This window comes from Enhydra lutris, unplaced genomic scaffold, assembly GCF_002288905.1.
Source record: "Enhydra lutris kenyoni isolate GAN:26980312 unplaced genomic scaffold, ASM228890v2 scaffoldscaffold7, whole genome shotgun sequence".
NCBI lineage: Eukaryota > Metazoa > Chordata > Mammalia > Carnivora > Mustelidae > Enhydra > Enhydra lutris.
The window spans coordinates 19,501,775-19,518,560 of record NW_019154091.1 but is presented as its reverse complement, the minus strand read 5'-3'; the positions used below and the strand labels follow the sequence as shown (position 1 = coordinate 19,518,560).

The 16,786-nt window shown below is 36.3% G+C and overlaps 1 protein-coding gene across 1 annotated transcript in view; it reads left to right on the top strand.

The window, feature by feature from the left end:
- Positions 1 to 16,786, top strand: part of LOC111142132 (transmembrane and tetratricopeptide repeat containing 2) — a 429,660-nt gene that overhangs the window by 199,023 nt on the left and 213,851 nt on the right. The window contains exon 3 of the mRNA XM_022495112.1: positions 4,447 to 5,275. Within this exon, the coding sequence (XP_022350820.1) occupies positions 4,447 to 5,275 (829 nt within the window). The remainder of the gene's footprint in view (positions 1 to 4,446; positions 5,276 to 16,786) is intronic.

Sequence of the window (16,786 nt, the reverse complement as noted above, 5' to 3'; positions counted from 1 at the left end):
TATGAGAGCTTCTCAGTTCAGAACCTCAGTGTCTCTTGATCTTAGTTGTTCCATCAGTTGTTTAAATGGGAGCTGTATGTGGAAATGTTTTAAAATATAAAGTGTTTGTAAATTAATGTCAGCATTTGATTATTCTTCTTTTTCATTTTTATCATTTGCTCAGCCTTTAGACTCTTTTTATTTTATCACTGAATAGTTTTCATTAATCTTTATTTTGTAGTTTACTGAATTTAAATATTCTTGGAGTGTGATAAAAACGAGAATCATTTTGATCACATCTTCACTCTTAATTCTTCTTTTTGATAATTTATTAAAATTTAATACATTGCTAAAGATGCCTTTATTAAAATTAATAAGGTAGTTTTGCCTTATGATATTTCTATTTTAATAATAAAATTGAGTTATGCAATGATTAAGGCTAACTTCTTCCGAAGTTTCACGACTAGCAAAGAATACTGATTACAATTCCTGTACCCATATGGTTCTCTTACCCCTTTGCTTTTTCTTCTTGACTGATGAGAGTTTTTTGTATTGCCTGTCCCTTCTCTCTCCTCCATTGCACCAGAAGACATGGGAATAGAATGGTCTCAGGTATACTTTGTATACTTAGTTACACTTAGTGGCAAAGTGGGCTTTGGGTACACATCTTAATGTTGAGCTGTTTTTTCAAGATCAGTCTTTGTCATCCATGGTATCGTATTTCATTTATCTTTGCCAAATGACATGTTTCTCTGTAATGTAATCAAAGCATACTCAGTTGTGTGATTGGTCAGTCTAGTTATTACAACTCCTAATGTGCAGTTTTGTGTTTTGTGGGGTTTTTTTCCTAAAATCAATAAATTTTAGGATTTTTGATGGGTAGAATTTCAGAAGAGCAAAAGAATGGCTTGCAAAAGGTATTTTTAGATAACATGGATTCTGAACCATTTTATTCTTCCAGAGAAGACCTGAAAGTGAGAAATTAGTGAAGACTGAACATGTTACTCCCCTACCACTAAAAATTCCATGCTGCATTATGTGAAATACTTTTGAGTAGAAGCCAGCCACAGATGTTTTAAAACACTCAGGCAGTTAATTCTGTGAATTTAGCATTACTGTGATCTGATATTAACAATCCTACCTCTTAAAATTGTCATAATTTCCATCTGTTTGCTGTTTCTCAATTTACTTATTTTAAATTTTAAATTCCTAACCTCCTCTTCTTTACTTCATTTCTTTTATACCCAGATGTATCCCATCTTTAAATATTTAAAGTATTTTTCAAAATAATTTTGAAATTTAAGACCTATCACATATATTTGAATATAATGAATATAAAAGACATATCACACATATTGCACACGCACGTGCGCACACACACACACATCCCTCTATGAATTAGAATCTTCTCTGTAGAAGTGATAACTTCCAAGGTCTTAGAGTAAGATCCCATTAATGATTTTGAAAATTGGGAATAATGCGATTTGTGTTTAAAAGGGCTGGGTCAGGGACGCCTGGGTGGCTCAGTTGGTTAAGCGGCTGCCTTCGGCTCAGGTCATGATCCCAGCGTCCTGGGATCGAGTCCCACATCGGGCTCCTTGCTTGGCGGGGAGCCTGCTTCTCCCTCTGCCTCTACCTGCCACTCTGTCTGCCTGTGCTCGCTCTTGCTTCTCTCTCTATGTCAAATAAATAAATAAAATATTAAAAAAAGGGCTGGGTCACCAGTTAGGAGGAGACTATTGTGATAATCCAAGTGTGGGCATTTTGGATTCAAGTGGTGACAGAAGAGATGGTGAGAAAGGACAAATTTGGCATATATTTTGAAGAAGAAGTGAGAGGAGTTGGTAATAGATAAAATGGGGAGGAAAGGAGAGGGGCTGGGAAGAAGAAACTGGTTACATAGTTTTACCATCTTTGGTGGTGGTGATGACTAAAGGAGGAAGTGTTTAGTGTTGGGGGTATGAAATTAAGCTTTGTGTTGGGCATTTTGAATTTGAGATACCTAAGCAAATATGTCCAATAGGCAATTGAATAAATGGCTGTGGAGATAAAGTAAGGTTAAGGTGGAATCATTAGCATATATTAATATTTTTTAAAATCACAGACCTTGCTAAGATCATTAGATTAACAGTAGAGATGGAGTAGATGGTCCATGACCAGTTCTATGGCTTCCAGCAATGAAAGGTGTGGTGAATGGGGAGTCAAAGAGCATCCAGTGGCAATTATATACAATACATAGAGACTGCTTTAATAGAAATTGTACATGCTCAAGATAATATTGCTCTTTGGACTTCTTAAAATGGAGAACTAATTGACATTTAGCATTTATTAGTTTCAGGTGCAACATGATTTGGTGTATGTAGATATGTGAGATGATCACCACAGTAAGTGTAGTTGACATCCATGAACACACAAATAAATTTTCTTTTTTCTTGTGATAACAACTTTTAAGATATAATCTCTTAGCAACTTTCAAATATGTAATAGAGTATTGTTAACTACAGTCGGTATGATGTATATGACATTCACAGAACTTATAACTAGAAGTTTGTACCTTGACCATCTTCACTTCTTCACCCATTTTGACAACTCTCCCATCCCTGTCTCTGGCAACCACCCATCTCTTTTCTTTATTTAGGAGTTCAGGGTTTATGTTTTTTAAGATCCCACCTACAAGTGAGATACAGTGTTTGTCTTTCTTCAGGTGGCTTATTTCACTTAATGTCTTGTCCTCAAGGTTCATCCACATTGTTGTAAATAGCAAGATTTCCTTCTTTTTTTGGTGTAGACAAATAACATTCTATCAAAAATGTATAGCACATATTCTTTATCCTTCATCCGTTGTGGACTCCTAGGTTGTTACTGTGTCTTGGCTATTATAAATAAGAAATGCTGTAATAAATGTAGGGGTACAGATACTTTTTGAGATAGTGACTTTGTTTATTTTCAGATAAATACCAGAAGTGGAACTGCTGGATCATAGGGTCGTTCTATTTTTGAGGCAACTCCACACTGTTTTCCACAGTAGCTGCACCAATTTACCTTCCCACCAACAGTGCATGAGGTTTCCCTTTTCTCCACATCCCCGCCAACACTTGTTATTTCTTATCTTTTTTGATTCTAGGTGTACTAATAAGTGTGAGCGGATACCTCAGTGTGGTTTGGGTTTGCCTTTCCCTGATGATCAGTGATGCTAAGCACCTTTTCATGTACCTGTTTTTGTGTCTTCCCTGGAAAAATGGCTCTTCAGATCCTATGTCCCACTTTTGATCAAATTATTATTTTTTCTTTTGAGTTGTATGAGTTTTTTAAATTGTATTTTGGGTTATTAATCCCTTACCAAACATTTAATTTGCAAATCTCATTCAGCAGATTGCCTTTTCATTGTGTTGATAATTTCCTTTGCTGTATGGAATTTTTTTATTAGTTTGATAAGAGCCCCATTTATGTATTTGTGCTTTTGTTGCCGTCTGTGTTTTTTTTTTTTTAAACTAAATATTTCGCATATCCTTGAGGTTCCAAGCACCACTTTGAGTGTTACTAATGTATAATTCTATACAATGTCAATTTGTACAGTCAGAGATCACATTACCAAGGAATCATTAAAGTTAGGATATAGTATCCATCCCTCCCCCTTCCACTTGCCTCTTTAGGACTTAGATTGTTTGAGTTCACTCAGGCTGAAAGAGTTTGCCAGAAAATTCTCATTAACAGGAATGCCCTTGGCCTTCCTCTCATAATTTTTTGTCTCTCTCTTAAAATAAGTAAGCACATTATCAAAGTCATTTTATTTTTAAAAAGTTGTCATCAGCGTGGAAAATTTGGGATTCACGAGGAGTGTTATTAAATGTTCAATGTCACTGATGTCACTGACAGCATGGGGTAGCAGATGAAAGCCTGGTTGATAAATTCTGCAAGAATATTCGAGACAATGAAATATGGACTAGCATAGACATAGCTAAATGCCGTTACTTTGAGCCAAGCAGAATCCTGTCATACTCTGTATTTTGGGGCATGCCTGATTTTGTTTTCCCTAGAAGCTAAACCATGAAGTGAAAGAAGATGGTTATTAGATGTCTTTTCTATCTTGTGCAGAGTGCTAAGTACTTTTATACTGTGGTCTCAGTTTAACTTGACACCAGTTCTGAGGGGGAAATACATTCAGCCCATTTTACAGAGGTTAAGAGATTGAAGCTTCTTTTCCTTGCTCTTTTAGAACAGGAAGAAAAAAATGCTCATCAAAAGTTATATACAAAGTAGGTTTCCAGAGTCAATGGTTTTTGTTTTTGTTTTTAGGTTTTCCCTAAACATGTTTAAAAGGAGATAGAAATAAAGCCATGTATTTAAGACCTTTGTGGTTTTAACTGTTCCCTTCAAAAAGTGTCTTTTATCTCTAAATGTTAAGTGAAGTGTTCCCAGGCTGTATTGATGATGATCTTAATTTTTTCCCTTCTCTTTTGGTTTCAGAGGAAGAACTTGTCTCTTTTCCTCAGCATTAGTTTGTTAACTTTCTGGGGGACTTCCCTTTTGGGTGCCCGTTTGTACTGGATGGGAAACAAACCACCAAGCTTTTCCAACTCTGACAACCCAGCTGCAGATTCGGATAGCCTGTTGGCTCGAACGCTCACTTTCTTCTACTTGCCAACCAAGAACCTGTGGCTGTTGCTATGCCCAGACACACTCAGTTTTGATTGGTCAATGGATGCTGTGCCTCTGCTCAAAACGGTTTGTGATTGGAGAAACCTACACACTGTGGCCTTCTATATTGGACTCCTCCTCCTTGCCTACTATGGCTTGAAGAGCCCAAGCGTGGAAAGAGAATGCAATGGGAAATTTGTAACAAATGGCAAGCAGAATGCAAATGGACATAGCTGCCATTCAGATGTGGAGTACCGGAACTCAGAGATTAAGCCCAGCTTTGCATCCAAAGTAGAAAATGGCATTAAAAATCATGCATCACAGAGAACACAACTTCCTTCTACGGAGAACATTGTTGTTCTTTCTTTATCTTTGCTAATAATACCCTTTGTTCCTGCCACGAACCTGTTTTTCTATGTCGGCTTTGTAATTGCAGAGCGAGTATTGTATATTCCTAGTATGGGCTTCTGCCTCCTCATTACAGTGGGTGCCAGAGCCCTTTATGTCAAGGTCCAAAAGCGGTTTCTCAAGAGCTTGATTTTTTATGCCACAGCTACGTTAATTGTTTTCTATGGACTCAAGACTGCGATCAGGAATGGAGACTGGCAGAATGAGGAAATGCTGTATAGGTCAGGGATAAAAGTTAACCCAGCTAAAGGTAATATTTTATTTTATACTTTTGCCTGGACAGTTTACTCATTGTGCCATTTTAGATCCTTGCTTCTTGCCTTAAAACGCAGTATACAGGAGGAAGACGTCTTTTTCTGCACTCCCCGTATCTTTCTTTCATTTCATTTTTTAAAAGCTGAGCAGTACAACCAATTTAGAGATGTGCCCAGAATTCCGTATTTGGAACGGGGCAGTATATTCTCATGTTCCAGACTACATTTGTCCAGAGGAATTTAGACAGTTGTGCAAAAGCATTGACTGTCCTAAGAATTTAGAAAAATGCTTGGTTTCTGTCTTTTAAGTATGGACACACACGTTATCTCTTTCATCATGTAATAAAAGTCAGGCTATCCCACTTGATATTTTAGCTTTGCTGTTTTCCAAGTATCGCCTGAGGAAATACCGTAAGACTTACTCTGACATCTTTAAAAAGATTTGGAGGTGACGCTACCTCTGAATCTTGGAATCGTGTCTCTAGGTGTCAGTGTGCGCGCATACAAGTGTGAGTCACCCTCTGCTTTGCAGAACCCCGGTAAGCTGGATGTTACCCAGCCGTTAGCACTTCTTATGTAAGAGTTCTTAAGTCACGTAGGGAAATGCACTTCACTGTACAGTGAGATTGATCATGTATTTCATTACTGGTTTTGATTTAGAAAACTACTTTAGCAAATCACAGAATCTATAGCCAGAACTGAAAGTCTTCCTTAAAGCTTAAATGAACAGGCAGAAGCTGTTAAGGTGATTTCTCTGGTTTAGACAGTAAAATGATAAAAGCCAGGGAGCAATTAAGTGAAAGCAAGTGCACCTTTTAAGTGCAGAAATATATCATAGTAAATAGTGCCAGCTAGTCCTGTTCTTCATAAGCCTTTTCTTTTTCTTTTTTAAATTATTTATCTTTTTACATTGTGGTTGCTCGCACAGCATTTGAACTGGGCTGCTTCTACTTTTTCCAACACAACTGTGCACTGGTATTCAAATATGGGAAGTGTAAAAACGGTTCCAAATGAATGGAGTGACCTGCTGATGGATATTGGGGTTTATGTATGAAGATCTAGATACCCTAAAAGCAACTCTGGTATCTTTCTTCAGTTACCAATTAAGACTTCAGCGAGCAGCTACTTATTTCTTCAAGCTAAGGAACTGATGGTTGGTACTTGTAACGCTGAATAGATTTCAGGGATTTTAATGGGAGTAGAAACATTAAAATTGAGCTAATGCATAGCAAGAATTCCTCAGTTCTTGTAGAAAAGATCTTTATCATGTGGCTTTTGTAGGTAGTGACTGATCCACAGGTTAGTGAATTCATGAACCCCAATCTTGCTGTAAAAATGTTGCAATCAGTTCTCACAGAATGCCTTTCAGCTGGTTTTTCTTCACTGGTAGATGAAAGTATGTAAAGCAAGGCTATGTTGCTAGTTTATTTTCTTGCTATTTAAAACAGAGACATTGTAAAGAATTTAAAGGAAAAAAAAATCCAGCATGTTAATTTCCTCACAAGGTGGTTCTGAGCATTTATTTAATTTATTGGTGAAGTTTCAGGTTAAGCTACTATAACAAAGCCCCCCCCCCGCCCCCCCATAATAGTGACTTAAATAAGATAGAAGCTTTATTCTTTCATGTAACAATCTAAGTATGTGTGGCCCAGAACTGATAAGATGGCGCCATGGGTTTTCAGGATCTGGCTCCTTTTCTTTTGTTCCCTTGCCATCTTGGTAGTGTCACCCTGTCCATATGGTCTGAGATGGCTTATTATCACATCAGCACTTCAGCTCACAGGAAAAGAGAAAAAGAGCAAATGGTGGGTGTACCCATTCTCTTTAAGAGCATATCACGGAAATTGCACACACCATGTTTGCTCACAGACTCTTGGCCACACCTAGCTGCAAAGAAGGCTGGGAAATTTTATCTTAATTCTGAGAAGCCAAGTACTCAGCCAAATTTTATTCCTCTTGAAAAAAAGGGCAGATACTCAGATGCTAGAATATAAGTAGCAGAATCTGTCCCCATAGAGATAAGAAAGCATTTTGTAAACTCCTAGATATTGTCTAGATACGTTTTTAGATATACTTGGCTATGATACTTTTAGCAGTTATTATTCTGACTTTAATTCCGTTATTTTGCTGACATAGCTAAAATGCTTGATTCTTTCTTCATCCTTCCACTCAGTAAAACAATTATTAAGCATTTCTTTGGTTTCCGATATATTTTCATGTCTCCTTCCTAATACTTAAGGAGTGCTATAGTATTAAGATGCTGCAAGTATTACTAGTTAAATGAATATATGACTGACTAATACTGTTAAGTCCCCGAACCATCAAAAATTAAATTCCTTAATGCTGCCCTGCCCCCTCAACCCCACCAGCACCACCTGCACCCCTCCTGTATTTACAGCCTCTATTTCAGTTGGCAACTCCATTCTCCTAGCAGCTCTGACCGTTACTTTGGAGTCATCAACCTTTCATTTTTCTTTAACACCTGGCATCCACTTCATCAGCAAGGCCCCTTGACTCAGTCTTCAAAAATATGTCCAGAACTTGACCACTCTTTACCACCTCTAGTGCTACCACTAGGACCCATGGCACAGTCATCTTTTATGGGAGTATTCCTAAAAGCCTCTCAGTTGGCTTCCCTGCTTCTGTTTTTTCTTGCCTGTTAAGAGAAGGCATGCAGTAATAAATACATTGAAAAATAAATGTTGGGGCGCCTGGGTGGCTCAGTGGGTTAAAACCTCTGCCTTCAGCTCGGGTCATGATCTCAGGGTCCTGGGATCGAGCCCTGCATTGGGCTCTCTGCTCACCGGGGAGCCTGCTTCCTCCTCTCCCTCTCTCGGCCTGCCTCTCTGCCTACTTGTGAGCTCTGTCTGTCAAATGAATAAATAACATCTTAAAAAAAAAAAAAAGAAAAATAAATGTCAAAGTCACAGTCTTTGTAAAGAGCTTGTAATCAGTTTAGAGATAAGATGTATACGCAATGAAGAGGATGAGAGGGTAAAATATTAAGCTGTTGATATATCAGGAGCTGAGAGATACTTCATATTAAGAGGGATAGAATTGGAGATGGGGGTAGTTTTGGATCCCATGGCTGCCTTCTGTGCACGTACTTCCATTCTGATACGAGGCACAATTCTTAACATCTATGTTCCTTATTTTTTCTATTGGTAACATGTTAATAATAATTCTGACTATGGTTACTTCCTTAGCAATTATGAGACTGGTAGTAATCTTCCTTAAGGTAAATTTTTCTTAGTCTGCTATGTTATTTGAGTCTAGCAAAAGATTAGAAACCCTTTAAAGCCAGTTCTTTGTAAGGTTGTCTGAGATTACAGTTATTTCATTGAGTTAGGTTTTTTTTTTTTTGTTTTTTTTTGTTTTTTTTTTCTCCCCTCCTTTGAAAGCCTCTGCAAATTCGGGAGTACTTCAGTCTACCATGTGCTTTACCGGAATATGATTTTAAGCCTCATGAAGCATTATACATTAAAGCTGCTGCCTTCAGTAATGGGTCCTGTAGACAGCTGCCAGTCATTAACTGATTGGATGCAAATGATGATGGGTAAAGCCTGTCATAGTGACTGTGCTGCTAATTTATGGTTTAAATCTGGATAGTGGAGAAATGATAGCTGATTTGGACTATGTAAACCACGAGTCCTATCTCATTATGTGGTTGATAATGTCAGGAAAATACTAGACAAAGTTGATTACTGTAGTTTGCTGATTTCACAATGACTCTTTGCATTTTTGTGCTTAGGAAAGAGGAAATTTTCTCTGATGACTGCTTTAATGAGCAAGCCACATAATATTTGAAAGTGTATGTGTGTGTGTTTAAAACAACGTATTTTGTGAACCGTATTGATTAGTATCTGCTTGGGAAAAAAAAAAACACTTTTTAATTCATTAGAAGTGGTTAAATGTATGATCACCCTTCTGGCCTCTGGCTTTCTCTAAATCCCCATATCTTTGGTTCCCTGTAGAACTGAGCACCATTGATCTCTGCTACTCTGGCTTTCAAAGCACCTCACAATTTTCATTATCTTTCATTTTCCATAGGTCTCTCTTCTACAGGTTTGCCTTCTTCCTAAATTGATTCATTCTTCAAGGTTCTGTCCAAAGATTGCCTTTACTTTCCTTTTTTCTTTTTTAAGACTTTATTTATTTATTTGACAGACAGAGATCACAAGTAGGCAGAGAGGCAGGCAGAGAGAGAGGAGGGGAAGCAGGCTCCCTGCCAGAGAGCCTGATGCGGGGCTCAATCCCAGGACCCTGGGATCATGACCTGAGCCAAAGGCAGAGGCTTTAACCCACTGAGCTACCCAGGCGCCCCTTTATTTTCCTTTCTGTTAAGATTCTAAAACACTTCCTGGTATAGAGTGGGGGTGTGTGTGTGTCAGTAAACATGCCATTGAATTTCTAAGTTATTTTCCCCCGTGACCTCATACCTATGTGGAACTTCTCCACCTAGATGATTTGCCAGTATCTCAAACTCATCACCATCTTCCCTAAAACCAACTACTTGACAACTTTCTTATGAATTAAGGTCATAAGCACAGACTAGCAAACTGATTATAGAGAAACAGATCAGTGAGCACATAAACATAAAAAAAGAATGATAGCCTATAGGTGGCATATCTGGTATGCTGGAAGATAATTTAAAATTTTTAAAGTTACGGATTCAAAATCAAAGCATTTTTTAGAGTAGCTGATTTATTAAATATCATTTTGCTTTAAGAACATATGACTGTGATTTTTAATTAAGCAGGGTTAATCTAAGGAAAACTTATTAAACAACAAAGTTTATTTTAATGCCTGTTTCTAATGTAAATATGTGAAATGATACAAAAGATGTATATTTAATGATGCACATATTTGAAACTCTAAAGGGGATTGCCCAAGCATTCTGTGTTCATTCCCTCCTTCTGCAAATGACAATTATGGCCCATTTTGATACAAAGAACAGAGAAAGTAGTTGTTGCAGCCATGCAAGGCTTGGCAATTTTTCTTTCATCCGGGATTTGTGTAAAACTGATAGTTGTGTTTCAACCTCACATAGTTTCAGATTTCAAGAAACAAGTATGTTGAAGGAGTAGCATTTTATGTAGGAAACAACTCATAATTTAAGTGAAATCCAAACCTTCAAGTCATGTGAAACTTGACTAATTCGTTGTAGATTTTATGGTCTGAGTTTTTGTTTACCTCTAGTTGAGTGTCTTCAGCAGTGGTGAACTGCTACCATTTAAGCAGCTAGCAATGAAATTGTATAGTAAGGTTCATTGTATTTCCTAGATAACTCATTAGGTTGCTTCTAAAGTAAGATGACAAATTTTCAAAAGAGGTTCAAATTTTCATAAAAAAATAGAATTTGGCAGTAAAGTCAGGAAGGGCAACCAGTGTAGCATTTTACTAAGACTGGCTGGCCTCAGTTAAAAAGCTGTAAAATACGGACTTTTTTTTTTTTTTTTTTTAACAGAGAGATATGGTTGGAGGGAGGTAGCTAAAGACACCAGTCGAGGCTGATGGGATGAAAAATCCTACAGAGTTGAATCAGCCCTCCACGGGGTAGAGAGAAATTCTGTATTGCTTAATCTCAGTTCATCTCTTCTCTTCTAATTAGAAAAATAAAATATAAAATAATGGTGCTGATGAGAATAAAATGAAAATGTCTCATTAGCTCAACTAGACTCAAGTATTTTAAAAAATAAGTATGTTAAACTGTTCATTTAGGGGCTCACTTTAAACATTTGAGTTTAAAGAAATCAACTATGGTTGCTTTTCAGTTGGTATGGAATACTCCCAGAAGTTCAAAAGCATCAGGTTTCCTTGACTCTATGAATGGAGTGGCATATAAATCTTTTCTTTTTGTTCCAGCTCTAATGAGTACAAATACAGTTGTTAGGGAAAAAAATACTGGACCACAACATGAAGCAGGTGACTTACTGCTTACCCTGTCTTTACAATTATCCATAACAAAACTTTTAGAATCTTTATGGGATTTTGAAAACCCTCAAACCTAAAATTAGCATTGTCTTAGATTGAATGTATTTACCGGTGGTTCTCTTTCAAAGGAATTCAAACTTGCATATGATTAAAACAAGTATGACATTAAATTATTCTGATTTCCATATTAGTTTTTTGGTTTGATTCTTAAAATGCTTAACATTTTTTTTTTTGCTTTTCTTTTATTATATATATAAAGTATATTAGGAGAAATGTATATATACACATCATATTTGTACCATTTAGAGAATACCACTGAAACAAACAGACAATTTGCGGCTGAGGAAAAAATTATACCAGTATCTTTGAAGACCTTCCCTGATACTCCTTATTTCAGTTTTGTTTCTTATAAGTACTTTGTTTTATTTTATTCTAGAACCTCTGCTACAGTGTTAAAACAGCAGTGATGACAGCAGATTTTTTACCCCATTCTTGCCTTAAAAAGAATGTTTTTAGTATCTCACCATTAATTATGTGCATTTTACAGGTTTTTCTGTAGATGCTTGTATCTGTAGAGTTTTCATCTTGATTCTAGCTTAAGATTTGTTTTCAGGAATTAATATTGATAGTGATACAGATTTTCTCCCACTCAATCTGTTAATTTGATGGTTTATATTAATAGATTTCCTAATAAACCTACTTTGCATTCCTGGAGTAAACCCAGGAATTGCTTATAATGTATTATAATTTTTATATTTTTCTAAATTTGTTTTCACCCATATTCCTGAGTGAGATTGGCAGTTCTGATCTTGTGGTTTCATATTCTGGTTTCAAAATCAATTAACCTTTCAGACGTAGTTTGGGAGTATACCTCTTTTGTGTTTCCTGAAGGATTTTATATAAAATTAGAGTTACCTTTTTCTTCTATAATCGGTAGAATTTACCTGCAAACCTTGCTGGTCTTAATCTTTTTCTATTGATTTAATTTCTTTCATGATTTGGAAACATTAAGATTTACTTTTGGATCAATTTCAGTAAATTTTTTTCGCCTGGATTGTGTTCAATTTAACCAGTTTCAAATTTATTTGCACCAAGTTATACACAATGTTCTCACAGTATCTCTTTTGAAATCTCTGTTGCAACTGTACTTTAAAACATATTTGAGACACTTTGAGCAACAGATGTAGATTTGCCCCAAACTTTGTGAAGGTGGATTTATGTATAGGAAATCACAGGGGATTTTTAATTCTTTTTTCTGTTTTGTCCAGGTAGTTTTGGCAGACAATACATCTACCTTCTCCTTCTCTGAATTGTTTGGGAGAGGGGGTTTGTTTGTTTGTTTGATTGCTTCTTGTTCATCTTTTCAGGCTGTTCCCTTTCAGGGGGCTTGAGTTTCTGCAGTTTCTGCAATCCAAACTCCCGCTTAAAGTTGATTAATGCCCAAGGCCTCGTTCATCATAGTGTCCCATATGCAGACTGAATGACATCTTAAGAGCTTGTTTACCCTTCTGGAGTCCTGCTTTCAAGCCATTTCTAGATGCAGGGATTTCCCCTTACTTTTCTACCAACTAATACATTCCATTAACAAATACTTTTATTTTCTGATCTAGCACTTTTGTGTGTTCTGTACTTGGAGGGGAGGTCTGGACATGGCACTCCATTATAGTACCAGAAATGGAAGGCTTAGAAATCTCTTCAAATCTGGCATCTATTAAGAAATGGCTGGGGCACCCAGGTGGCTCAGTTGGCTAAGGGTCTTCCTTTGGCTCAGGTCATGATTCTGGGGTCCTGAGATTGATTCCCACACCGGGCTCCCTGCTCAGTGGGGAGTCTGCTTCTCCCTTTCTGTCTGACCCTCCCTCCTGCTTGTGCTCTCACTCACTCACCTTCTCTCAAATGAATAAATGAAAAGTTTTAAAAAAAGAGATGGTTAACTATATTAGAAGCTGTTTTTGAGAATAGAGTTATTTAACGCATAGCTAATATTTTTGAAATTTTAAATTCTCTTTTAACAAAAGAGAAACAAGCTGCTAATGTAAGCTAAAGGGTATATTATAGCACTATCTTACACAAAATGAAATTATAGGTATTTGACCCATATAAGACACAGAAGGGTAAAAATACGTATGTTTCCTGCTTATAATATGAAGTTACAGATAATGTCATAGATAGAGCAGATTTTCAAGAAAATAAACAGAACATGTTTTCTTAATTTTACTCTTACTATGTATACACCTGTACAGCAATTACTGGTGACCATGGATTTAAAAGAAAACTTCAGTTTAGTCTCAAGGGATTATGGAGAAATCTGAGATGTCCCAAGTCATATAATAATTTTTGAAAATGGGTTGGCTGTAGAAGACTGTTTATATACTCGAATGGGAAGATGGTTAAAACAAAGTGTGAGCCCTGTGTTTACATACAGGTATTAAATTAGAAATCTCATCTTTTTAGCTTTGCATATTAGTATTCAATTTATCTGTAATTTTAAAATATGTATATTACCAGCCAAGGGGATCTAGCAGGAATGTGCATATTATGCACTTACTAAAAATTAAATAAGGATAAAATGTATTAAAAGTTTTGATTAGAAAATGATAATATTGTTTTCCAAGTAAGAAACCATAATCCGATTTGATTAAATAGTAGAGAGAGATTAAAAAAAAAAAAAAAAAAACCTTCTGCAGGGCAGAGCTATATTAAAGACTTTATTGAGTCTTGGATTTAGGATTCTAATTCCCAATAATAATACTAGCTGTCACTCTGAACATTCATTCAGTCATCTTAAACAGCATAATTCAATTCTTTTATGTAAAACACCATGGGATATTCTATTAAAATATCAACATTAATATCTTTTTTGGAAGGAGTATAGACACACTTTAATTAGGAAATTTTAGGGATTTTAGGTTTAGAAAGGAGGAACTGGATGAGATACTCAGTATAAGAGCTGAGAGTCAGATTTTGACAAAAACAGGTTACCGAGGTGTCAGGGTACTGTTTTCTGTGAGGGTAGTTCTCCTGGATGGTAGAGGAAACTCACAGTTTTACAATGTTTGGGGCTTTGCATATTACAACTGGGAGTTTCTGTAATAAAGACATGTGATAAATGATTTTTTTTTCTCCTCTTCTCTTGGGGAAAGGGAGTAAATTTCTCAAGTTATTTATCACAAGAGTACCAGCAAAGAGCAGAAGGTCTCTGATATTTTGATATATTATCTGTTTTTACTTTATCACTTGGATTACTCTAAGTTTTACGGTTTTACAAATAAGCTTTGGCGGTTTGGAAAACTGGTATATGGTACCTCATTTTTCTACTTAACTCCAATTTTGAATAACCTGAGGATTTTCTAAGGATGGCTTTGAGTCATGTTCACCCTTAGTGGTTAAGATTAAAGAGTATTGTCCATATTTGTGGGAGTGTTGAAAATAATTTCAAATAAATGAGTTTCTGTGAGGACATTAATTAATGATATTGCATAAATCTTTATATTCTGCATTTTTTCCTATCTTTAGTCACAAGGATATATTTGAGACTACTTTGGCCCTTGATTTCTATTACTTGGGAGCACTGGTATGGGATTTTAAAATCTCTTTTGCTGTTACACATTGGGACAATCATTTTGAGTTACTTTTTGAGGACAGGTGATACATGCACTAAAGTCCATCTTGTGCCGTGCCTCGTTGCTCTCTGGTGTGATTCTAGAAGCAAGAGGTTATGTGGTACTTTGCTCAGAGGCCTACCATGCTTTGGTTGTGGCTACTGGTTCTCATTCCCAAGTTGAAACTAGAGTAGATATTTACTTTTGAGGTTTTAAGTTAAAAGGTTGGTACACTTAAAGAAGTGTATCCTAACCTCAATCCTGATTTGGTAGGAAAAATACAGATTCTCTGTGAGTTTTGAACAACCTGACATGAAACTAGTCTGAAGGTCAATATTATTTAGGACTCACAGATGAGATATACAGATTTATGTCTCTAAAACCACATAATCTGGGGTGCCTGGGTGGCTCAGTGGGTTAAGTCATGATTTCGGGGTTCTGGGATCGAGCCCCACATTGGGCTTTCTGCTCAGCAGGATGTCTGTTTCCCTCTGCCTCTCTGCCTACTTGTGATCTCTCTCTTAGTCTCTGTCAAATAAATAAATAAAAATCTTAAAAACAACCATATAATCTAATCATAACTTCTAGATGGTAATATTCATTAATGACTAATAAGTGTCCAGGGGATATGTTTGTTGCAAAAGATCCTGTAATGACCTCTGAGAATTCCCTGCTGTGGCCCAATCTAGTTAAGATTAGAGCCTCAGGAGAATAAGCCAGCCCTTCTATTACACTGCTCGATTGATGTGATAAGGTCATTTTAGTGCATTGACCCTTCTGATTCTTCCTGTTTATTTTACCCATCTGGGTAGTAGCTTCCTTTCACTGTTTGGAGGTCAAACTTTCTGAATTGTATATTTAATTCTGTTAAATGAGAAACAGCGTTCTTTGTTTCAATAACTTTTTCATGTGATATAAAAATGCCTCAAGTATTTGCTGCATAGCCTTTCTCAAGAACCCTTATCTGGTGACCTGTAACAGCAAAACAGCAGAGGCAATTAACCTCCCTCTTTTTCTAGTTGTTAATAGTCAGCTGAAAGTACAGAAGAAAATAATTTCAAATGATAGTTGCCCAAGATTTGTGCATTATCAAAGATAATTGGTATTTATTTTTGGAAATTTCATATAGTTATTCAATAGATAATTGTTCTTTTTTTCTCATTAGCATGCATAAATATTTTTCACTCACATACTTTATTCTCAAAATTTATATTTTTACTGATTATTTCTTTTTAAATTCCCCCTTTCTCTAGTATTAACTCTGCTTTTGCCATATTCAGCTTTAGCTGCTGAGTTGATAAAAATGACTACCAAAAATTAATATATAGAGGTTAATGTAAGGTGTAAAATAGTGTCCCAATATACTGTATTTGAGATGTGCTTTATTTTTTAGAAGAAGATCTCTTTTTTATAAAATTAAATATGAATTTTAGGATTTTCATTATTTTTCTCACCTTAAAACTGGCTTCAGGAGTGTTTAATTCTGCTTTGAGTTTTTTTGCTTTTGTTAGTCTGGATTTACTTGGCAATGAAATAAATTCTCAGTGGCATTCCCAGAGGTACTGAGTACAGGAAGATGTAATATGACAGTGTATATCTAATTGGTCATACTTCTAATGGATGATAATGAAATATCATTCCTTATCCATAATAATGTACTTTCCAGGGTATATATCTATAATTTCATTTAATTTCTCAGTCATGCTAGAGTTTAACTTGGGCAAGCATCGTTCCACCTGTTTCACAGATGAGAAATTAAGAGAAGCAGAACGCTTAAGGAGAAACAGCATGGTGAAGAGTGCGGACTTTGCAGTAAGAGGTAGGCGTGGGCACTGATCTTAACCCAGACCATGAACAGCTGTTTTCATTATCCTTATTTGTAGTGTTGTCACAAGCCCTTGGAGCCCGCAAGTTGCTGATGTGTATATTGATCAGATAGTGCTACTGTGTGGCCCAGAGTGTGTGTAGCAT